Source organism: Gadus macrocephalus, chromosome 4 (genome assembly GCF_031168955.1).
Source record: "Gadus macrocephalus chromosome 4, ASM3116895v1".
Classification (NCBI taxonomy): domain Eukaryota; kingdom Metazoa; phylum Chordata; class Actinopteri; order Gadiformes; family Gadidae; genus Gadus; species Gadus macrocephalus.
Genome location: NC_082385.1, coordinates 8,051,159 through 8,075,944, shown reverse-complemented (window position 1 = coordinate 8,075,944; position 24,786 = coordinate 8,051,159). Strand labels below are relative to the sequence as shown.

Sequence of the window (24,786 nt, the reverse complement as noted above, 5' to 3'; positions counted from 1 at the left end):
CACAGACAACAGAAAAGTAAGGAAACTCCAATGCCAAACAACCGCTTTTATTAGCTTCATCTGGGATGGCAGATAAAACATCAGTTACAATAATTGATTTCAATTATTGGAATGGAAAAGTGAGAATACACCAGTCTTTGGCACTTTCTATTCTAAACAAACATGCTTTTTTGTACGGATATCGCTTTTTTTGTTTGAAATATTGAAAACACGATAGACAGTATGACACCGACTATGAAAATCACACCAGCAAGCAGGTCAAACAATTTGCTATAAGGTGGATTACCCATCTTTTAAATAATTTGTACAAGTATAAAAAGGTAAAAATGGTCCCAAATGTCTGAGAGAGACAAAATAGGATTGAACAGCTGGCAGTTTTTTTTTTTCTTCATTTATTTGTGTCTGATGTATTTAAAATAGGCTTTGTTGACATGCTCTTAATCAAGGTGTGTCCATTACTTTAAGCATTGGATGTTGTGCTTGAGTCTATACAGAATCACATTATATCATGTGTTCCGTGGTGCAAGTCATGAAGGGAAACAACGTGTGGGGCATATACACAAACGGTGATCCCATCCCTAAAACTAAATGAGTTGCAAAGCGTCGCATCTTCCTCGATAGATAAGACAGTTTAGTTATAATGCATTTGCCATTTGTTTTCAAACAATTCATATTTTAGATATTTTAAAGGGAATGTACTTTTTTTTGGAATTCTATACAGTCTCTCAACCCTTTTTTCCAAGTGAAACTACACATGCTTACACTGATATACACAGAACATTATTCTCATGGGGTTTTCACCTCGCTGTTTAGTTACAAATGAACAACCAGTGAGTAGTGAAGCTTCGATTGACCAGTCATCAGTTGGTCACATTGTCGTTACTTAAAATGCTAATTATAACTGCTTATCAATGCCATTGTTTTTATGGCAAGATTTCTGTCACCATCATAGATGCCCAAACACATGATTGGCACAACATAACAAAAAGGGCAGAACGTAACCTTTTCAGGCCAACAGATAACATTTACAAAATGCAATAGACAGAGAATTTACATTGATATGCCTCATGCAATCTTTAACTGTTAAACCTTGGGTAAAAGCCATCCTATCATACATTATGAGCAAAAAGTAAAAGGCTTACCATTAGATTGTTCATGATCCACAATCAAAGACAAAGGAACAATAGCAAAGCATAAAAAGCACCAGATGAATCACCTCTAGATTCCATCCTACATATATCTGCAACTGCAAAGAAAACGCAAGGCAATGGCAACGGTCAGAGTGAAAAAATAAAATGGTACACAATTAATCCCCATTAGACATGTCAACAAGTTGAAAAGAAAATACAGGTAAGTCGTTAACTCCTCACAGCCTGAGCACCCCTGCCAACATTGTTTAAAGGTCCCATGACATGCCACCAGGTGTGGCATGTCACACCTGGTGTGACATATCTGGCTCTTATGACATCACAAGTGGGCGTGTACACCTAGCTGTATGACGGATAGATGAGCAACGTTTGCTACAGTCCACTGGGTAGGCTGTTAGACTGATCTATCCGTCACACGGCTAAGTGGACACGGCCACTTGTGATGTCAGAAGAACCAGATTTTCAAAACGGCTTGTAACCGATCACACTCACACCTTAAGAGCACGACGTACAACCGACGCAAGAAGATATCGCTAGCAGATATCCCTTGAATTTCACCTGTCACTTCCTCGGTTCGTTTTTTTAACGTAACCAAAAAACCTTTTTTTTCCACATACGGATGAGAGGAACAAAAATAAATTGACCCGGATTATTCAAGATAGTCTTTGAAATCCCGTGATGACCTCACACGTCCCTTTGGGCCGAGAAGATCATTCGTGTGAGAGTCGGCATGGAGGCCCAGAGCATGGGTCCATTTTCTCTTCGTTAACCCCCCCGACAGCACAACAAACAAGAGAATAATAATAATAATAAGATCATAACTCCATAGAGTAAAGTGCGAGGCTACGATATCATAATCAGAATAACATTTGTAAACACAGAGAAAAAAAACAAACGTGGAAGTCGATATTAAAAATGTTACCGTTTAACTAGTATAATATGTCGGTCATTAAAGACCAGTTTTCCCTCATCAGTTCTGGAATAGAGGAAACGTGGTCTATATTTTTTTGGAATGCTGGAATGTATGAATAGTAGATATATACACCGTATATCGCATAACACCATTGGGCCCTCATCAATGATCGCATTGCCTACTTCTACAAGGCAATTAAATATGATTCCACTTTTTTTTTTTCTTACAGACTCTTCACATTATAAACAAAACACATACGTGCCAAAACAAGGTTTTGCAGAAGCTGTGCAAAATAGGGTAACATTCAATAAATAATACTTTATCGAAACACTAAACTAAAATAAACAACAAAAATAACAAATAAACATGTTACTTTAAAAACATTATTTGTAATTAACTCCAAAGCTACTTATTTCGCAATTGTATCAGTTCTTTATTTTGTTGAGGGAAATGCAACTTCGCTGCTTGATTCGTAACCATCACTTTGTACTTCCCAGAATACTTAGTATGGTTCAGATAAATTGACACATTCGAACACAGGTAATCTAGCAGAAAGAATTTGCTAAATCCTTTATATAATATTGACATATGCTACTCTTGTTGGTTTCAACGGCACAGTAACTATTTTGTTTAAGGAGAGGCTTATCAATGGGAATAAATAATAGGAATGTTGCACGAAATAAATCTATAAATATTCAGAGAAATGCCTACGGCAGTTCTATTCAGGGGGCTTTGGTCGGCAGGACCCTTAGCCCGGGAGGGAGGTCGTAATTGATACCTCTTCAAACTAAAAGTCAATATGCTACACTGCATGGAGATCAAAACATTGACAAAATTCTGCTACTCGCGTAACCCTAACTTATTCACCAGAAAAACCGCAAGCAATAGTTAAGGTTACTCTAAACTTGTAAACATTATGTTTCACCACCATTTCAGTGATCCATCTCCTCAGTCGAAGCTCCAAACGGCAAGTCTGTACAATGTCGACTCGGAGCTCAACCTAGTATTGATCGACCCACACTTAGCTCGTTGCTAACCTGCTCGGAAGGCGCGTTAGTGATAGATGAGTACGAAAAGCACCGTTTGTTTCCCTACAGAGTACTGGAGCTGCGACCTTCCTGTCACAGTGTGATGCAACCGTGACAAATAGGAGGTATATACATACACATGCACTGATGAAAAATGTAGTAACAAAATGGGACTTATTCTTCCCCCCCCCCCCCCCCCCCCCACGCCTAGTCCATTTGTCGTTCATAATGGGACCAATCTTCCAGATGATCGTTGAACACAAACTGGAGCTAGAGGACAAGATATAGTTGAGGACCAGATATAGTTTGAAACAAGACATCTGGGTTCTTCTAGCGTATGTTGAGAATATTGCCATACAAACACAGCAGAACCTAATAGTAGAAAATTATAGTTTGAACTAAGTATCTGCTTTAACCGGGGGGGGGGGCACCTTTTTGTTAACATCTTACAGTATTCACATACTTAAGGGGTTTAAGACCATCAAAGCTCAGTGTATACACACTATTTTAAACACCATCAGATCTAGTTTCACTGAGACGTGGCGACGCCTTCAAAACAAACGGATGCCCAACGTAAAGCTGTGATTGGCCGATTGGTTTGATGTAAAGAAAATGGTGGAGGGGGGGGGGGGGGGGTGGGGGGGTTATACTTGTGTCAATCTGCCCTGGCGGGGTAGATCTGAGTCTAGTAGCCCTCTAGTGAGTCATCCCAGAACAAGTTCTGCACGTCCAGCATGGCGGCGAGCTCCAGGATGTGCTTCTGCAGGACGCTGCTCTCCACCGTGTCCTGCTTGGGGAGCTCCGGGTAGGACTCTGGGAAGCTCTGGGTCTCCTACCAAGCAGCGCAGGACACACACACACACACACACACACACACACACACACACACACACACACACACACACACACACACACACACACACACACACACACACACACACACACACACACACACACACACACACACACACACACACACACACACACACAATATGGAGGCAGTGTTAGAGACCATTGGGCAGATAATCTTGTAGGGATTTTTGTTTGTTCAAAACAAAGAAAAACACAAATGAATCAATGTACAGTGAGGGGCACGATTCTGCCTTTTGGGCGAGTGGCCTGATATGTATCACACATATTTAATAAAAAAAAATCGATTCAAGTTAAAAAAAAGTTCAATTTATTGTCAAGAAATGACAAATGACAAACCAAAGTGTATATAGTCATTTTAGAGGAGGACAAAATTACGGCTGCACGTTCCATTTCTCTTTTTCTATGCATTTGAATCAAACTGTTTACCTGAGCTTATCCAAGATCAGTTTTGCTCACAGAGTACGTCTCTCAGAAAGTGTAGGGGCAGCCTGCAGACTTACTCTGAAGAGCTTGTGCATCCTGAGTGCGGCGGAGCAGAACACGAAGCGGATGAGGATCAGTCGGAGGAACTCGTCTCCGTAGAACTGTAGAAAGGCTTGGTCTGCCGAGGTCAAAGAGAGGGACGACATGAAATCAAAAGATGGACGTCAACACAGGCTTCAGACTACTGTGTTTCACTTGAGAATGGAGGCTGGATCTTCTCAGGATTGACTTTTTACGTTGTATCAGAGTCCTAACAAGCATATCAATACTTATTTTGCTCGCATAAATTGCGAATATATGAACAGGTTTTGAAAATGAAGTAAAAAATGAGAAATATTTTTCCATTATATTTGAACCTGGACGGCTTTATAAGGAAAAGGGAAGTAAGTGACCTCTGTGCTTAGATAATTGCAAAAATTATCTTATTATTTTGTCCATTTTATCTTCACAATATCGACGGATGCCATTCCCATTGGCTGTTTATAACTAGTTATATATTATTATACATTTGTTCCTGATTGTTTTTGCCTCATCTCACGAGCTCGCACTCCAGTGCGATTCTCCAGCAGGCTGCAGTTCACTTACCGGCCAAACGGGGCCAGTAATGAGAAGGAATTTCTGACTCTTACAAGAGTACATTTAATTGTGATGATTTTGGAAAATATGCAGAACAATAAAACATACCCATTGTCCTCGATCGCGTTATCATCTGACCGATGTCACGGTAGACCTTTCGGAGCAACTCCTGAGCCCGCTCCCATAGGCCACGCCGCACGCTGCTCAAGCCACACACGGAGAAGAACGCCAACAGGGGGCAGTAGAGGAACAGCGTGAATAGACTGCCTCTTTGGGTCTGATCTGAAACAGAACAGTGCCATGGCAACATACAATCAACATACAATCAAAACAACATACAATCAAAACCAGAAACACTCAGGAACCACCAATTCAATTTGGAGCAATGAGGATTACTTTTTTTTTTCGACAAAACATTTCTGACAGGTCATGCTCTGATCTAGGAAAGGAAAACAACGGAATAATCTTAGTGTTTCACCTTGTACACTCTTAGGATACGATGTTGGAGACATTAGACACACCAGAGGCTGGCCAAAGAGGTTGTTGAAGTTCTGGTAGAAAGATTTCATGTACTTTTTTTATAACAATAAACACATAACATTGTTCAGCCTTTACCATCTCACTATTTTCTTGTGTATATTACTTTCCCCCAAAAAACGACTCACCTTAAATGCTGTACTGTTGGTGGAATCCACGATGACAAAAAGAGGCTTCCGGGTGAAAGGGAACAGGTCTCCAGGATGAAGGCTGATGAAGAGAAGCAGAGAAAAGACACTCCAGTATCATACACTCATACCCCACAGTACATTCAGGGGTAAAGTCATGATACTGCAACACAGTGACCGGTCTGCATTGTCAATAAAGCTGAATAAAAGCTGGAAACTCTGTGGTACTTTTGAATTCAATAAAGTATTCTGTGGCACTTTATTTCCAGGTACACCTCGCCTTGTTTGTCCTAAACAAACTTTAGTGGCAATCTTCGCAATACAGCAGACTTTTTAAAAAACATCAACACATGGATACATCAAATCAGACATCCAATTGCATTATTTGTCATCGAATCAACAAATAAATAATGAAGCAAATTATCAATATATAGGAACTACTTTACTTGCATCACATTTGTATATTTTCCAATCGTGTCACTGAGACCTAAGTCAGGATTATGCATTGAAACCCAAGAGGTTCCACGGCACACTTAGAATGGCTCAGAGCCCACCAGGGCCATGCAGCCACAATGGTTGGGAACCACTGCTTCATAGACCCAAGCACAGAGGAGTCATCGGAGACTGTCAAGGCCATTGGATGCGTACAATGACGTACACAATGACGTACACTGACATTTGACGTCAATTGAAACACATTGACATACACTGATGTACATCCAAATACATTGACGTTCACGGACACACACGGACGACGTCGGGAGATGACAGCTGGAGGCAGTGTCGCAGAGCCAGCCTTCCCACACGGAAAGTCTGGGACACAGCTTTGGCCAAAGGCTTAGTTATGGTTGTACGTCGACGCACCGCAAGGGGGTTTACGGACCCCTTACGTCCTTGTGGACCCTCTATGCGTTCACTGCAAGGGCCTGGCCTGCGCCTCCCAAAAATGTTAACCGTGCGTCGAGACGCAGCAGCAAGGAATGTGATTGGTCGGCTAACGTAAACCCGACGCAGAACCATAACAGGTTCACGACTGCATCGAAGCGACTGCGTGGTCAGTGCGTTGCGTCAACGTGGAACCATAACTCTTCCTTAACTGTCTCTCTACTGTGCAGGTTTGATGGACTGGTGATGACAAATAGGCAGCCTCCTCCATCGTGTGCAAGTGGCAGCAGATGGTGGGCGTGGTGGCGTGCTGAAGCGATCCAATCGACCACACCAGACGGAGTATTAAAGCTCTGAATGTTCTAAGACGGCGCGGAAGCCCACTGCTTTTGCTGCTCAAGCCCATTCCTGTTTGAGGTGCAACATGAGGCGCTGTTGTCCAGTGCTGGTCTCGCACACAAACGCTCAACGCAAACTTGTTGTTCACACATGCAATGTGTTCGACCCATTGTACCAAAGAACAGCGTGGTAGGTCAGTGCCAGTTCAGCCCATAATGACTGCTCCTAGGCTCTCTCTAGCGTGACTCAGTACTAAAACACGTACCAGTGCATTTCTTTCTGGGCCTGACTTTTCTTCTGCGCCGTCTCCCCGTTCACAACGTCTCGGTTCGTATTGGTCAGAACTCCTCCGAAATCATACGGACCTGTTCAAAGGTTCAGAAGATGAACTCGCCACATCAATCACATGAAACAGCAACAAACTAAACAGGTTCAACCATATGTATCTGTGTTTCGATTGGAATAGTCAAATAAGTAAAATTACTGTTCTTAAATATGATCAACTTTTATGTAGTATTTATGGAAGGATAATTTGGTTACTGAATGCTATTGGGGAAAAAAGAGCAAACTATCAATTATATTTTAGATGTCATTGTAGATCTAATGTAAGGAATCAATAACAACGAACAAAATGAAAGTGAATTGACCTTCATAATCTGACCGGCCAACTGGGAAGACTCCAGTAGCAGACAGGTACACCAGCAGAACGCTGTTTGCAGGCAGTTCCTAGAAGACATGTTCAGAACACATTTACCATTATTTATTTAGTCGTTTGGCAGATTATTAACATCCAAAGTGCTTAAAGGGTGCCTGTATGAGTTGCAATGCTGGTGAAAACCAAATCAACAAATCACATCCCTTCATTAAAACACTCGGCCAGAATATATTTGGAATGATTTTGAATAATAATATATTGTTAAAAGCAAACAACGTCATATAATTCAGGCATGCCGTTAATATATGAATCTGTTTCAGCACAAAATAATCCTTTCGATTGGTAATATGTAACGTAGAGAAGGAATACGAATGTAGAAATGGGCTCTGTAGACAATATTCCTGTCCTCAGATGAAGTCCTCTATAAATAAAATAAGGGTTTGAGGTCTCTTTTATTTATGCATGACATAAAAAGGGTACTGACCTTAAAAGAGGCAGACAAGAAGGTAAAAAGCTGGCTGAAGGTTGGCTTGTATAGAAGATACTTATGAGGGTTCTCTCGTTTCGCTGGCTTCTCATTTGGCTCCTAAAATCAAAACATGCCACGGATGTTATTGTTAATGAAGTGGGGTACAGTTTTAGTTCCACTGTGAATAATAGTCACAAGTAAACGATAACATTGTCAAAGAGTGCTCGAATTCTTTCCCAATGTGGAGAATTTCGGATCTAAACGTGGCTGAATTTGACCAGTTCCACATGGTTGTAGACTAATACAACAGACATTTCCCTCACCAGAGGGCCTGCTTTAGAAGTCTGCGTGGCCAGGTTCACTGGCTCCCTCTCCAGAGCTTGGAGCATGCGGAACATGTCGATGGTCAACTCACTGAACTTCACCTACACACACACACACACACACACACACACACACACACACACACACACACACACACACACACACACACACACACACACACACACACACACACACACACACACACACACACACACACACACACACACACACACACACACGTCACAAAACAAAAGACAGAAGTTTAACTGACATGGTCGAAAACACTTATTGGCGGAATGAATACAGGATTTAAATATGCTGCACAAACTAAAAATAACAACTCGTAATCGGTTCATCTTAATGTAACATAAAAAAATGGTATGAATACTTGAACTTTATGAAAATGCATCGTTAACTTTAATTCAAATATTGAACATATAGGTATATGATTTAACAGTGATTGCCTCGACTCGATCTATCCAAACAAATATCTTCACCCAATCGATATCCACAAACAGAACATGAGAATACCAACTCATACAGCAGAGCAGTACAGGGGAAGCAAATCACCAGTGTCAGCTCAACTAACGGCTGTAGTGATGCAACAGGAAGACACCTTGCGGTTGGGGGAACACCTCGATAGCTCATGCTAAGCCTAGCACTCTCCCTGTGCCCGCGTGTGTGTGTGTGATGGAAATGTCCATTCAAAGCGAGTGCATCAAAACCTGGTTGTTACTGTTGCCGATGATCAGAGCGTCTGCCAGGACCAACTGCCCCACCACCATGCCTTGTTCCAGCGGGGGCACGCACCCCTCCTGGAGCCGGTTGCTATGGACCACCACCACGTTGTTGTCATTGACGACCATCACGGGATCCGCCTGGCAACCGCACACAAAGAAGAGACAAAGGTATATCAATGTTGCATCAATGGATGAAGATGTTATCCTTTGAATCAGGTAGTATAGGCTGAACACTGAAGTCACTTGGACACTTGATGTCTATGATGGTTTGATTGTATCATTGTACTGGTAGTTAGAATAATGACTATGGAGATGGGTAAAGACTATTCCAAGTCTGTCATGTTATGGCCCGGTTCCAGGAAACAGTTGGACTAACTCACTCCTATCCTGACCTTACATATCTTGCCCCTGTTGATAATGTTTACATTTATGTGAGTTACGTGAAAGTGGCCGGTTTCAAAACCAAAACACACCTCGTGGATCACGGAAGCCAACATTTCAACCATTAGATATATTGTTTCTTTCATTCCTAGTTCTATTACTCTCTTCAACCCAATAGCCAGCCATACATCTCTTCTATTTCTATCATTTGCTGCTGTAAGACCCGGATATCCCTCACGGGATGAACAAAGTTGAAGACCTCTAGACTAGAGGTCACATCGTGTCCCTGCACATTATCTTGGTTATTTTTCACATATATAGTCTGCTTGTCCCAGAACTTCTAGAACTGCAATGCTTGAACTTTTATGGAACTTCATGAAACCCTCAGCTCATAACACCAGCTGCTGCCAGAGGTACATGAGGAGGACAATGAGGAACGTTGTCCGTTATACATGGGAGGTGCCAAGAGGGTAAAAGCTTTTAGTGTCAGGTTGGAACATCAACAGCGGTATAGTTTGGGCCACACGCATAAATGTTTGAGGGAGAGTTTGAATTTTGTTTAGGTCACGTGACCTCTTATAGCAATGCAATTCTTGTCGTCATGGTGACCAGAACCAGAACCCTAAACGCAAATCTCAACCGGCTAAATCTCTGCCAAATAATATCCGGACATACCCATCTTGATAAAATCTGAGACATGCCAGATTCTTCTTCTCTTCGTGTCTTTGAAGCTGGTTGGTTATATGACCGTTTCTCATTTCATCATGCCAGATGACCAGCTGTAGCTACTCGAGTGTTGGCCTTAACGACGGACTTACCTCCACGAAAGCTGCCACCTCTTGTAAAACCAAGTTCCATTCCAACTGGTCCTCCGTGTTGAACCTCTGCGTGTAATCCTCGATCTCCTCAGACAGCTCCTGCAGGCAGAGACAGGTGCAAAGGGCAGGTCCGATGCACACACGTCAACGGAACAGTACACACAGTACCAACCATTGGTGTGGGTTTTAAACATCGAAATATCGTCCAAGAACCATAAGTCTTCGGTCACAGCTAGAGTTACAGATAGACTGGTGGTTGTCAATACATCTAGGTTTACATCAAAGGTCATTGTGGCATGGGGCTCAGGAGGTAGATCGGATTGGCTGGTAACCGGAAGGTTGCCAGTGTCGAGGTGTCCCTGAGCAAGACACCTCACCCTAACTGCTCCTGACGAGATGGCTGTCGCCTTGCATGGCTGACACTGCCGTCGTTGTGTAATTGTGCATGAATTGGTTAATGTTAGGCCATATTGTAAAGTGCCTTGAGTATCCACTGGATAGAAAAGCGCTGTATAAATGCAATAGGTGATAAGTGGAGTGGGTTGTCATAGTAACAGTTGGGTTCAACGTCACACCACGCAGTAGAATGAAGACATTTCCTCCGTACCTTGACCAACACTTTCACCAGGTCCATCTTGTTCAGCAGTAAACACACGACGATGTATCGGGCATAATACCGGAGCTTCTTCACAACCAATTCTGGCCTAACAAATGAGAAAGAAAAATTGAACAATCATGCAAATTCATACATAATCATGTATGACATAAACTCTACTTTTGCCCAATACTATTATCAATACATGTATTCCTTCATTTTATTGGCTTTTATCTTTTACAGAGATGTTAACAGAGTACCAAAAGTGTCCTAATAGTGCTTGGCTAAATATTTGGGTATTCTCTTGCAACAAGTGGTCTCCCACCTGTATGGGAATGTGTCACACACAGTTTGACTGTTCAAGACCTTCTACCTGCTACTTGAAGGCGATGACTCACACACACTCACACTCAAACTCGCTCACAACGTCTAACTGATCACTGTTTTGATTGTTTGTTTTTTTTGTTGTTTTTTTTGTTTGTTTTTTTCTTATTGCTTATGTTAATTAATTAATTTATTTATTTTTTTCCACAATGTCTTGTTTTTTTAAAAAATGTATGATGACTATATGCTCTGTAAGGTGACCTTGGGTGCCTTGAAAGGCGCCTCTAAATGAAATGTATTATTATTATTACAACGTCAAGCACTAGAAAGTGTGGCCGCTGGCTGGCTGGCATAACTATGGTTTCCTCCCTCCCAGCAGTGGTGTATTGTCTACTTTATCGTAGTCCAGAATAGTCTCCTGCTGACGTTATGAATAATCTAATAATGAATAGAGTGAACCCAACCAGGGCTTGATATAAAAAAGGATGACATTGAGAGCTCTGCTCTTCGTGTTTTTACCGCAGCATTGTTGATATTTGATCCTGATTGGTTCATTATGTTACATGGATTTGCATTATTTTACAATAACAGGACACTTTTGCCTTTTAACAGTTCAATGTAAATGTTCAATGTTCAATAAATGTTCTAGTAATCCAACATTAGCTAATGGTCAAAATATAACTATTGCCAAGGTATTGATCTGGACAGCTAAATAAAATGCTCAATAATATTAAACGATCAAAACCCGACAGTATTAGAGATGAAAGTGTCTAATAATATCTATTCACAGTTTGTCAAATGTTCCATCAAACACACACCTGTGACCATATAACAACTCATTTTAATTATTAAGGCACCGCCAATCAAAGTGCTAGCCTGTGTTGCTTGGCAACCATTTTTCCGTCTTGAAGAACTATATTGCGTGGCGGAAGAACGATGTTTTGTATTCAATAGTTTATCGCGTATAATGTTGCTGAGTGGTAGGTAGTCTATAGTTTTAGCAACCATTTTATAAAAGCATTAGGACACAGAAAAGTACAGTGTCTGTCTTCTTGTGACTTATTGCTTAAGTAATGCAATGTGTTTACTGCACAAGTACAACATTTAAAATCTGCTTTGGAATTCTTACTTAGAACAAATTTATCACAGATTCATACAATTCTATAATGATGGGCCCAAACATGTTCATGGAGAATCCTGTGATCTCAATGTGGTCAGTGACACCTCAAGTCATTAGTGACAACTGTGATGACAACTCAAGTCATTAGGCAGCCTGTGAGTAACGCCAGGGGAAGCAGATGCCATTTGAATCAGACAGGCTGCTGGTGCAGTCTCACTTCAACACAGTACTTTGACTGTGGCTGTGCATGCATGACAACTTGGTTGTTGGTGTAGGAGCCCTGAGAGCTCAATGCACTGCAACTTAATAAAGCACTAGAAAATAGATAAAACACAAGGAATTGGGACCGCACAGGACATTACAGAAACACACCGCCAAATGCACCCAACAACAACAGAAGTGGTACCAAGTGTAGCAGTGAATTTGCAGTAAGTCCAAAAATGCTGCGCGTGTGGGGTCAAATTGAAGAAGATGCTTTCTTAATTTGCTAATGGTTTGTGTATTGGCATGTGTATTCTTAAGTTGCAGTGTGTTGAGCTCTCAGGGCCATCATAGTGTTGGTATGTGGAAATAACCACATACATATTGGAGTTAATTTTATCCATGCATATGTTTCAATTGGTAAAATAAATAAATCCCACTGAATTTCGGTTTGCACTTTGTGTACACGTGTTGAACTTACCGGTCTTCCTTGTTGACCTGAAAGTAATAGGAACGCTGGCGGATGGCGGAGTAGAAGGAGAACGCCTCATTCAGGTAACTGGTTTCTGAGGTACGAAGGCTGCCAAGCAAGATTGGAGAGAGAGAAATGCTTGCTTTTATTTATGGAATGGTTGGTTTCTAATTCACAAGTGCATCAAAAATATCTGACAGCAAACCGTCTGGACTGATATTAGTCTTATTATGTCATCCCAAATAAGTCTGATTTTGTTAGAAATACCGAGAAAAACGCAAAAAGGTATTTTGGTACATTAGATATTTTCAGACAGAAGCTTATGAAAATAAACAAAAAAAACAGTAGCTAACTCTTTATTCCCCTATAGTGTTCCATTGCAAAGGACCGTTTTTAGATTTAAGAGTTTCTCTACATCTACAATTACTATTTGGTAAATGGTTCAATCTAAAAAAGTACTAAATGAGTGGATTAGTGAAGGAACATGAAGAAGAATGAAATTACCAAATTAGTTAGTTCAAGCAAAGAAAAAACAAACTTGCTTTTTAAGGCTGCAATTGCATGCAAATTGTATACAACCAACTTGGGGTTTACTGCCATGTTTAGTCTTGATAGCTCAGGATGCTGGCATGTCTGTTCCCTTGTACAGCACTTCATCTTCACATTATAAAGAGCACCAGATGTCACTGGATAGGGACTTTTGGCGGAGTGGGCTCAAAATCACTGAAAATAAATGTACTGGTGTAGAGACCCGCAGCATTTTTAAAGTGCCGTGAATTAATACTAGTAGTAATAAATATTTGCATTTGTCTTTAGAGATGTACACCTTCTTTGCTGCTTTGTGAAAATCACACTGTTTTAAGACGGTCAACACAGGTTAATAAATAATTCAACATATCAGATTCCTTACTAGTAGTGGTAGTACAGCTGGCCGATTTTGGATGCCACCTCCCCAATCTGCCATCTCTTCAAGCCATACCGACTGTCCAGGACCTGCCTGCCCAGAGACCAACAGTAAGGACAAAATAATGAGAATGAGGACATTCAAGTCACCGAAACGCTCGCAAGGTACAGAAAGGCTGAGCTCCCAGGAACCATCGTTACTGGAGAATGTTTTTATCTTTGTCATATAGTTATCTGGAGAATGCAATCCATCTTCATCTACTGGATCACTTGATTGTCTTTAATGATCCGAGTAGGTATACTTTCTATTCTGTTTATTTTCATTGTAGATTAAATGTGATGTTTTAGGTATGCATTGTTATCTGGACACATCTTCTCAATCTTTTGACTTAGTTGGCTTTACTTACTCCTTCAGAATTGTAATCCGGTCCAGAATTTGGATCATTGTGACATATATAGAATAGAAGTAGAGTGGTACAGTGAGTGCATAAACTAAGTCAAATCTCTGAAACCACTCCATGGAAAACTGTCTATTATAAGCAGTGTGCTCATTCTGATGGGTGGGCTGGGCACTGGGGTGGAGTTTAACTGTGTATTCGGTTTTAAACCAGACCCCCTGAGCATGACTTCCGGCATACAATCCCACTTGGAAAGGACTACAGTACAGAACAAAAAATGATGAGTTAATAGTGACCTGTGTTGCTGTTGAAATTTCCACAACTTTGTATACACGTCAAAGGTTCGTCCGAAGTAGGACTGCCATTGTTTGTGGCCGTATTGCGGAAGATCCCTTTGACAAAACAAACAGGATAGGAACATCAAATGACAGAATGCCGCAATTCATTGTGCTATTCAGAATACTGCAAATACAATACCATTGAATATAGAATAGACAGTAACCTATTGAAGTCACCCAGACATATTCAAAGCTCTGACTTATATTCCCTCTGTGTGGCCTTGTATACACAAATCTCTACAAAGTAAGGTCAACAACTCTTAGGTAAAAAAATAACCTTTCATGAAACCTAATTCAAACATTCAGACGGTTCAAACAAATAAAAGCGTTGAACCTGGTCTTTTCTCGTAACTCGAATTCAAAATAAATGTTGATGGTCATTATCTGCATTGTCATTAAATTATCTTGCCCCCCCCCCCATCATGCTAATTAATAGACGCATCCAAAGTAACGCAAGATGCTTTGGGTAAAGCATTAGATAAAGACTGAAATATAACAAAACATGCAATGCAAGATCGACAACTACATTTTGAGGAATATACACATATATATACATATACACACACACACACACACACACACACACACACACACACACACACACACACACACACACACACACACACACACACACACACACACACACACACACACACACACACACACACACACACACACACACACACGCTGATTTTTTTTCTACTAAAAAGAATCTCACTTGATATCAGAGTAACATATTGAAGACTTTCAATGTTTTTTTCCATTGGTTTTTATTGGTGTGGCGCTTTTGCATGGCAGACGAGGATGATGGAAGAAACACCTACCTAAGTCCATTGAAGAGCTGTTTGGACTTGTCCAAAAGATAGCAGAAATCTGTGACCGTCTTCCTTTCACCTAACGGGATATCATCCTCAACCTCAGCTCCAGTCATGACAGTCAATTTTCACACCTGACAAAAAAGAAACATAGGAAACATGAACGACATTGCCTATCCCCATTGCCATGATCGCAATAAAACCGAGGCTTAGCAAGGCTTAGCATGTAGGCATAGGCCTACATGTACACAACATCAACCTAATAGACTTATAGCAACTTCACGTAACAATTATACTCTTATCACATATTTCATATGTTATGTTAACACTTTACAATAAGAGTAAGTTAATTAACATTATCTACATGATCTATCATCAGCATCTTATCTATCCAGCATTAGCATGGAGGTTTGGGTTCACCCTATTGAATATTGAAATGCATACATTTATTTGTTAACATGAACTTACTTAGTAAACATGAACACCATAAGTAAATGATAACTTGACACATAAGTTAACTGCTAATTAACTGTTCGTTTATGCTTATTACCGACATAGCTAATGTTAATTTTATTCCCTTAATGTTAAGTGTTAACCGATTTGATATGAACAAATCCATGTATGCGATAGAAGCTGTGAGGTCATAACGACTTGAGTGCGACAATAAGTGTCTCATACAGAAAGCACAGTGGATTAATGCATTTATTCATCAACCCAATATAGGCAGGGCAGGATGCTAAATTGTTGGTGCCCTAATTAGGCCTAGAAAGTACAGAAAAGAAGACAGTGTGAAGAAACCTGCGTCACATTGTCACCTCTTTTAGGTTGACCTCAGATGCCCTAGATTACAAATTTCACTGTAGCTCTAACTTGCCGTCCGCTCGAATGGATATGCAATCAGGTCAAGAAACCCCATCGTTTCATCTTAAATACCTAGGCACTGGGAACTTCAATAAATGTGGATGGTAATACATGGTAGGACTATTGGAGAGATGCTATATTGGTGAGACCGTTATGATGACGGTGGAGAATTTCACTTTAGTTAATTTTTTCTACAATACAGCATTGTGAACTGGTTAGGAAAACAGTTAAGTTCATAATAAATTATTCTCAAAGTCTCAAATGAAGGATATTAAGTCCTATGTCCGGTACTGATGTTGAATGAATACATCCCTGAGCTTAGAGCAATGAGTCACAGAAAATATAAAAAAAGATATGCGGGTATCAAACACGCACCCTCACACACATCATCGTATTAATTGTGAATGCTACAGCTTCTCATTTACTGTAGATGTTTTATCAGTTTAGGGGTCCTTAGAAATATACCAGAATGCCAACAGTTTACCAGTATAAAGAGGTTTTGCTGTACAATTACATATGCAATCACGTTCAGATTTTAAATAAGTCTTGTTTTTGTTTCTTAATGACTGACTGAATCACGTCATCAAATATCATTGCAAAGGACATGTTACACATCACGTTACCCCCAATGATGCTCAGATTTTTTTAATAATTAGTATAGATTTCTGAGAAGAGGTCTCTGATACCATAGTTATAGTAACGATGGTTTACATTAGTAGTGAGTGACTAATAGTACCAATAAGGGACGTTGTCCAGTTAGTATAGTTGTGGGCTACGTCCTTTCATTATTCATTCATCTTTTCGGTCTATGTGAATGCTGAGCCGATTTTTACACACTTTGTGCAAAACGCGTTTTTCCGAATAGCTAAATATTTTCCGACTCATTATACAAAGAGTAATACAACAATATCTCTATATTTTCGTTTTGATTTGAATAACAATGGATTTTGCCAGTGGCTTCATTGCATGACAATGAATGGGATCGTTTGCCCGTGTCTCCATCAGCCTTGCCTATTTCGCGGTAACGTTACATTTGTACTGCAGTGTTCACCAATTAAGCAATACACACAGGATGGAAAAATGAATAAGAGACAGTACTGGCATCCCACTTTCTTTTTGTCTCAGTCACTGAGCTTCGACCGCATCAAAAGCACATACATCTGAAACACAGAAATCAACCTGCAGCAAAGAGAATAAAACGCTGGTCATACATCATTGACCGCACACTAATGGTTATTTTTCATTTAGTTACTAATGGATCTGCAATATTAACCGGGTCTGCTTTTGAAAACCTTACCTCGCTAGCCTGCTAACGTTAACGAACCGAAACGGGTCCTTCTCAGAAAATTGTACAAAAGCTGCGCCGAGCTTTACCGATGGTGTGTAACATTCTTGGAATCCACCCTATGGCTAAACAGTTAACCTTGGTGCATAACGAATTGTCGTAATCCGATAAATGCATATGATTTTTGCCTTATGCAATTATTGTCCTCTGATAATGTCACAGCCGAGACCGCTGCCGCTGAACGACTGTGAGGTGGTCTCCAGTCTCTCCACCGTAGACTGCTCGGCTCTCCACTAGACTCCACGCAAACTGCCCAACTGCTTCCGGGTTGAGTCGTTTTACGCAAGCCAGGCTCGAGCCATTGATAATCGTGACGGGAGGATGGACGGTTGGCTCCATCCCAAATCCATACATTCGGAATTTCCTAAACACGTTTTTTCTTGAAAGCACGTAGCACTGGGCAACGTTTCTTTATATGCTATTATCAATACAAAAATAGACAAATAAATAATAATTAAACTGCCAGACACATATAGCCTAGTTGTATTATATTTCAAATTAAGCTGTAATTGAAGCTGCTTGGTGTCCACTAGAGTTATTCATTAATTATATGCATTATTCGGACGCTTCCCAGAAAAGCGAGATTTTCATGACATAGGCTATGTTTATTTGTACATCGAAACTACAAAAAAAGGGTGAATTATCATAAATATATTATTTTTGACGATTATAGGCTTTACGCCTCTGCTTACCAATACAAAACAGCATAAACCCTCTATACCGTTTTTACAATTTCTGTAGCCTAGTTTGGTAGGTACATGCATGACATTTCACATTCAAGTTTGTTATGACATAAAGCTTAAATTTTAGGGGCTTTTTTTGGGTGCATTTTTCATTTATATGTAGTAGTTATACTAAAGTCGTTGGACTCAAACCAAAAAAGGGACATTTACTAACATAATCCAGCGCCCCCAGAAAAAAAATAATAATTGATGTGGGCCTATATTTGCCTATTTTCAACTAGCCTATAGTTCTATTTCCTCATCTTTAAATTGACCAAAATGATGTATAGTACTTAGTATTAGTATAGTAAATTATAGTATTATATATAGTATTTATAATTATGTGTTTACAACTGGTCAAAATGATGCTGCTCATTATTATAGGATGAAGGAAATGTGTCCCCCCTATACCGACCTTGGCAATGACTCCCCTTAATTACTGAATGGATATACTAACAACCTGTAACAGACTGTAGTTCATATGCTATAATCTAATGGAACCACCTATGGCACGGTGTGGTTGGGATTAGTGTGGAACTCACTTTTTTCACATATTCATAACCTTTCCTAACTTTCAGGTTTGGTGTGATTAGCTATTACAAGCCGTTTTAGAAATCTGTCCACCTATGATGTGATAAGGGGCAGATTTCCAAAACGGCTTGTAATGGCTAATAACACCACACCCTGTGACATGTCATGGGACCTTTAACAGTAATCCCTAACCCTGTTCTATCTCAATTATTTTGGTAATCTGTGCAATCTAATTAGATAAATTGATAATTCATACACTATTGATCTTGGGTTTTACTTGATGTATACTTGAAGAGCAACCTATAAAAAATTATAATTATTTGAAATATTCAGTGCCATCAACTGAATACAGGAGTCCCCAGTTTTATTAAGGAACCGTTTATTACAATTAAAAATGTTTGAATAAAATACGATGCCAAGATATTTGTGCAGTAAACTAAAGCTAACCTTTACCTATGGCACTTTCCAAATGTAATTACAATAAAATGTTGATATAAATAGGCACACAACTGTTTATACAAAGGAACAGGGGATAAAGAGCAGAGGAAACTCCAAAAAATATTGTCTGTACATCTATGATTTATTTTGTGAATAAAATGAATCAAAGTAATATCTGTATATGATTATAGTGACTCAAGTAGAACACATTAAATAAAAGAAAACAACTTTTTGAAGGCATGTTGTCGTAGCTTTGTTTCTTCCTTCCCCCCCCCCCCCCCCACTACTAAAAACATTGTTATTACAGCAATACATTTCCTCCCATTTAAGACACATTTTGTTTAATGCTAAGTTCTTAAAAAGCCACCATCAAATTAAACCAGTAAAATTATGGAGGTCACAAAAACAAGAAACAATTCTTTTTTGCATGTCTGTAAACTGTAAAATAATTTATAACGGGAGTGATTATGTAACTCCAAGTTCAAATTTCCACTTGAATGTTACCAATGTTTGACAAAGAAATTATATTTTTGTTAGCGTATAGCCAATAGATGTTGAGTAATAATTACAAGTACCTTAATAGGGGAGACATTTTATTGTACTGCATCCTGTTTTGTGTTGACCACAGCCTAAAAGAAACCTCAGAAAGATGAACCTGAGGCATTGACCCAATGGCTCCATGAAAGTTATTGAAACTCTGTTGCATATAAATGAATTTGGTTTAAGCTGAATCAAAATAATGTGGTTGGGGCAGAAGTCATGTTTACTTTCAGCAAGAAAAAGAACCCAAAAAAATAAACGCTTTGGAGAATAGAGGATAGAATAGAAATAAATGGTCTCCTAAATTAGAGAAAGTACGGGGTTGTTGTTCGAGGTGGTATGACCCGCTCAGAGTCCGGTACAGCCCGGAAGAGCTTCGGCTCTCGCCTGTTCACGTCCTTAAACACCATGATGGAAGCAATGTTTCCACAGCGGTAGCAGTAGTTTGGTGCGGACCATACCGTGACCAGCTTCTCGTCGAACATGAACTTGTAGCCCTCGTGAACGAGCTGATGTGCGCGGCATATAAGCTTCAGGTTGTTGATGTGAACAAACTGTGGAAGGGAAAGAGGTTGGGACAGCATTTCAGTATGAAGAAATTGTGTTATTTTACCAGACAATGGAACAATTGGTATACGTTGTGTTTGGTTCCTTTATTCATTTCAGTCAAAGAAAGTTATTGGCAATTTCCAACTCTTAATTCTGCAACAAAATCGCGAGCAATTGTTGTTTTTGCTCATTAAATAAGCCCATGTCTGCCTGTTTTTTAAAGCCAAGGTATAATTAATTGAGTATTATTTGTTGTTATGCCTTTTTTTAATGAGGTCAATTTAGGCATTTGATGAAATATATATATTTTTTTTAAAGTTTATATCATATCCGGTATTACGGTTGCATAAAATAAGTGATCTATTCTTCTGAAGCACATCACACAATGTTCTGCGTTTGTATATTGAATACAACAGGATCAACCAAGTCATAACAGACAGCATGTCAACAACAATTTGGTGCAGCAGGTGTACCCTTTTTAAAATAGTTGATTTCAATAAGTGGGGTTGGGCTGTGCATAGCGATGAATGACAGGGAAACAAACTGCACACATTAGTGTCCGATACCAACAAATGGTGCGGCCTTAGGCCTTTACCTCGTTGGTGACCTTGGAGCCAAACAGCCAGCCGGCGCCTCGGGGACTGATGGCCCAGGTGTCCACGTCCTCTGGGTCGGACCAGACCAGGTCGCAGAAGGCCCCCTTATGAGGAATCTCCTGGTTGCGTTCAATAGTGCGGATCTGGTCCAAGGTCTTGATGTCAGGAGACAGGCCACCATGAACGCACAGGATCTGCTCGTCTATCAACTACAGGAAAAAAGGAGTTAGGAGGATTCTTATTTTATTTTATCTACACATAAAAATTGAAACAATTCAACAGAGAGCTATTGTTAACAATTAAATAAATATTTTTTTAGTCAAATATATTAATATAGGTATTTAAGTTAAAGACTGGATTGGGTATTTTTTTTAATGCAATGTGTGTGTCTCGGATCAACTCACAGCTGCCACAGTTAGCATGTCAAACACTTTTGTGCAATATCGCCATGCGTTTGCGTTTCCATATTTTGTTTGGCACTCATCTGAAAATGTAGAACAGAAATTAAAAGGTGACTACAAAAACATTTTAACCCGATAAGAAGTAGCAAACCTTATCAAATGTGAGACCCACCATAAAATCCATACACTTGTGTTATCTGCCTGCTCTCATGGTTCCCCCGGAGAAGAGTGATGCAGTCTGGCCACTTTGCTTTCAAGGCCAGCAGATACGTAAACGTCTCCAAGCTGTAATAGCCTCTGTCCACAAAATCTCCCTTTCAGAGAAAATAAACAGATTCAAATCCACGGACGTTGGAACATTCCACGAGTCTGACAATTGATTGGATGCATCAAAAACAAAAGCCATAAAATGTATCATGCAAATTAAAGTTAGATATGCGAGAGGTATTTGCAAACCATTCTTACTAATCATAATCATAACTGGAGAGATGAAGATCTCAAACACTCACCATGAAAATGTAATTTGTGTCTGGAACTTGTCCTCCAGTCCTGAACAGCTCACAGAGGTCATAAAACTAGTTGTGAAATGAAAAACAATGGATTTATTTGTAGTTAAATCTTTAAAAAATGAATAATAATAATGTACCAATTATTTTGTTTTTATATATGGTTAGCCTTTACATGAGAATATTGCATTAAATGATAGAAAATAAAGGATAAAATGCCATCAACAATGGCTAAATGCTTAAGTGGGAAAACTGGGGGTTAAAATATAAATAAAGAGAAACTATATACTGTATCTCTGTATGCAAGTCAAAAGCTTCATTACCTGGCCATGGATATCACCGCAAACGGTAACAGGCGTAGAAACCGGTTGGACATTAGACTCTTCAAGCAGCAAGTCACATACATAGTCACACAGACGCTGAAAAGCACAACAGGAGAAATTCCTTATGAGTTACACAAATCCACAAACTATTTTTCATGGACAAAGCAGCGGTCCTATAAAATAACAGGAAACAACATTTCTGGAACATTCCATGATGGTTCACTCACTGTTCAATTAAAAACTTATAGTGGGACCAATGCTCCCACCTGTCAAAGTGGGTAGTGCTCTGTATGTATAACAGTAAACAATTCTTCAGTTAGTTTGTGTCACATGAAAGTAACCATATGCTTTCACAATAGTTTAATCCTCTTTGAGTATTTAAAAGACAAGACAAAAGACTCCTTTCTGTAGATCTACTCATGTTAATATACATACTTAATGATAGTATGATTATGAGGTCACACTTAATTGGCAGTTCTTGTTCAAATATGTAATATTTGATTATGAAAAAAAATTAAGCATTTGCTTTATAATGCCTCTGATATTGTTTGTGTTTTAGAATTGTTCTCGCTAACTACAATGACACCAAAGATGCCACTTTCACCAACTAGTTGCCAAGGTGAATGAAGCATAAATTCCAAATAATTCGACAGTTCAACAGAATGTGTGGGGATCAATATCCTCAACCTTTCGGGTTAAACTGTTCCAGCCATTAACGTTGCCGAGCTATGTTTCCATATATTCTCGCTACAAGTTGTGGTCTTCCTCGATTGAACAGACGACATTACATTCACTCATGTGTTCTACCCCGTCAGCTGGGTTTATCCGTATCGACATTGCAACACAGAAGGAAATAGCGATGAGTGCACCGATGCTTGATGATATAACGACAGTCTACACACTAACACGTTCAAGGAATCATCTTCATGTATATAGCTACACTGATTTGAGATTCTAGAGCTCACTATTTAGACTATGTCAAATCACTATACAAGCTGCAATTTGCAAGTATAATGTGAAACTAAACATAATTGATCATTGGTCGGTCTGGAAATGAAGCGGCCTAACAGTTAGCCCTAACGTCCCCTTCTTTGCTAGCTAGCTAATTTCGCCTGCTTCCTCAATATCAACCCCGTCTGTATACCGCCACAATTCAAGTCAATTGTAATTGTTGTAATCCGGGACATACAAGGAAAACTATCCTATTTTTAATCAAATAAAATTACGTTTCTTTAATTGAAGTGCACTACTAACGAGACACTTTAGCTATCTTAAGTTGCTCTGCGATTTCAAATAAAAGGGAGACGTACTGTTGGCAGCCTACTATAACCTGCTTCAGTCACTCACCTTAAGATCATTTTCTGGCAAGTATTTGCAGTGTCTTGCTATTTCTACATACTTATCCAAATCTAGGGGCGCCATAACTATAGCAAATAGCCTATATGTACTTGGTTGCGTTCTAGCGCCCTGATGCTAGTTATTTTTCTTCTTCAGCGCCTGTTCTTCTTTAGGTTTTACTGAAGCGCCATCCGCCATAACGCGGTATACTGCCCCCCGCCGTTGTGTTGCCGTAATGTACTATACAATACAGTTCGTTTACAGTAATGTATGCAAGCCAGTGAAGTCACAAATAAAAGTAAGGATTAATTTAAATTCTTCAAAAATAAATAAATCAAAGCTGTTATTTACAGTCTATGAGAAGGACTCTGTTAAAAGACATCCAAGGACCACCTCCGTTTTAGAGCTTAACAATCCTGAAAGGAGGGTACCTCTTACATATCCCAGTAGTATATAATAGGCCACTGCATTTACGAACTTGATCTAACACGGCAACTAACTGGTGTTAAATTAGTTGCCATAACAATCTTTTGCTTGAAAAACCAATACATACAGGAAGCTTTATAAACACATTGTTCACCTTCATATGCCTGGGAAAGGGTTGAATAAAAGGATTCATTCAATATAAAATAATACAATCTGGGTTTGTGAATTTAGTCCACCTAACAATTTTTTTACAAACACATTTCAAGTAACTTTTTTATTATAAAAAAACCCGACACTACAAAAAATGAGGAAAAGAACGGATAACAGTAACATCAAATACGTTTACATACTGTATGTCAAGTTTAACACAATTAGCTTAAAAGACACAATTGGTTCTGGCCTGATATTTTCTATCAGTTTTACCAACTGAATAAAATACATCAGTCTGCCTACATCTGTCACAAATCAATAGGTTTTTATATAGTATGCATCCACCCTGATTCAGACGCCTCATAACTTGACCAAATTGCAACACAAATAATTTTACATGACCAGTAGTGAGTGAGGCAGGTGTGTATGATTTGGCTAATGAAACTGTAACAGTCAACATAATGCTAAGTAAACGCCACCTAAAAGTGGTCCTAAATTAGATAACCCTTCTATACTGTGCAGACTTCCGTAGCCAAATCAGTAAAAAATAACGAAAAGTAAGATATATTGAACCACCACTGGAATGCCCCTGTGTGT

The 24,786-nt window shown here is 39.5% G+C and overlaps 2 protein-coding genes across 2 annotated transcripts; both read right to left on the bottom strand.

The window, feature by feature from the left end:
- Window positions 1-311: 311 nt before the first annotated feature.
- On the bottom strand, window positions 312-17,937 carry scai (suppressor of cancer cell invasion). The gene is made up of 17 exons (XM_060049882.1): window positions 17,622-17,937; window positions 15,473-15,597; window positions 14,607-14,702; window positions 13,920-14,006; window positions 13,019-13,117; window positions 10,905-11,001; window positions 10,298-10,396; window positions 9,084-9,236; window positions 8,358-8,459; window positions 8,050-8,151; window positions 7,558-7,636; window positions 7,176-7,275; window positions 5,687-5,768; window positions 5,500-5,572; window positions 5,130-5,303; window positions 4,463-4,563; window positions 312-3,921 (listed from the first exon to the last, which is right to left on the bottom strand). The coding sequence occupies exons 2-17, from the start codon at window positions 15,577-15,579 to the stop codon at window positions 3,775-3,777; spliced, it is 1,698 nt and encodes a 565-aa protein (XP_059905865.1). The 5' UTR covers window positions 15,580-15,597; window positions 17,622-17,937; the 3' UTR covers window positions 312-3,774.
- A 1,544-nt stretch (window positions 17,938-19,481) lies between these two features.
- Window positions 19,482-23,825, bottom strand: LOC132455859 (serine/threonine-protein phosphatase 6 catalytic subunit). Its single transcript, XM_060049900.1, has 7 exons — window positions 23,623-23,825; window positions 22,276-22,371; window positions 21,956-22,021; window positions 21,619-21,760; window positions 21,450-21,529; window positions 21,045-21,254; window positions 19,482-20,454 (listed from the first exon to the last, which is right to left on the bottom strand). Exons 1-7 carry the CDS (start codon window positions 23,695-23,697, stop codon window positions 20,206-20,208), a joined length of 918 nt encoding a protein of 305 aa, XP_059905883.1. The 5' UTR covers window positions 23,698-23,825; the 3' UTR covers window positions 19,482-20,205.
- Between the last annotated feature and the right edge of the window lie 961 nt (window positions 23,826-24,786).

Excerpts from the sequence above, each read along its gene's own strand:
- LOC132455859 (XM_060049900.1), bottom strand. The coding sequence starts at position 23,697 with ATGGCGCCCCTAGATTTGGATAAGTATGTAGAAATAGCAAGACACTGC. Across the intron at positions 21,761-21,955 it reads ACACAAATTACATTTTCATG|GGAGATTTTGTGGACAGAGG; the intron begins GTGAGTGTTTGA and ends TTTCTCTGAAAG. Across the intron at positions 20,455-21,044 it reads GCTCCAAGGTCACCAACGAG|TTTGTTCACATCAACAACCT; the intron begins GTAAAGGCCTAA and ends TCCCTTCCACAG.
- scai (XM_060049882.1), bottom strand. The coding sequence starts at position 15,579 with ATGACTGGAGCTGAGGTTGAGGATGATATCCCGTTAGGTGAAAGGAAG. Across the intron at positions 14,007-14,606 it reads AAATTTCAACAGCAACACAG|GCAGGTCCTGGACAGTCGGT; the intron begins GTCACTATTAAC and ends GTCTCTGGGCAG. Across the intron at positions 11,002-13,018 it reads CAGGTCAACAAGGAAGACCG|GCCAGAATTGGTTGTGAAGA; the intron begins GTAAGTTCAACA and ends CTCATTTGTTAG.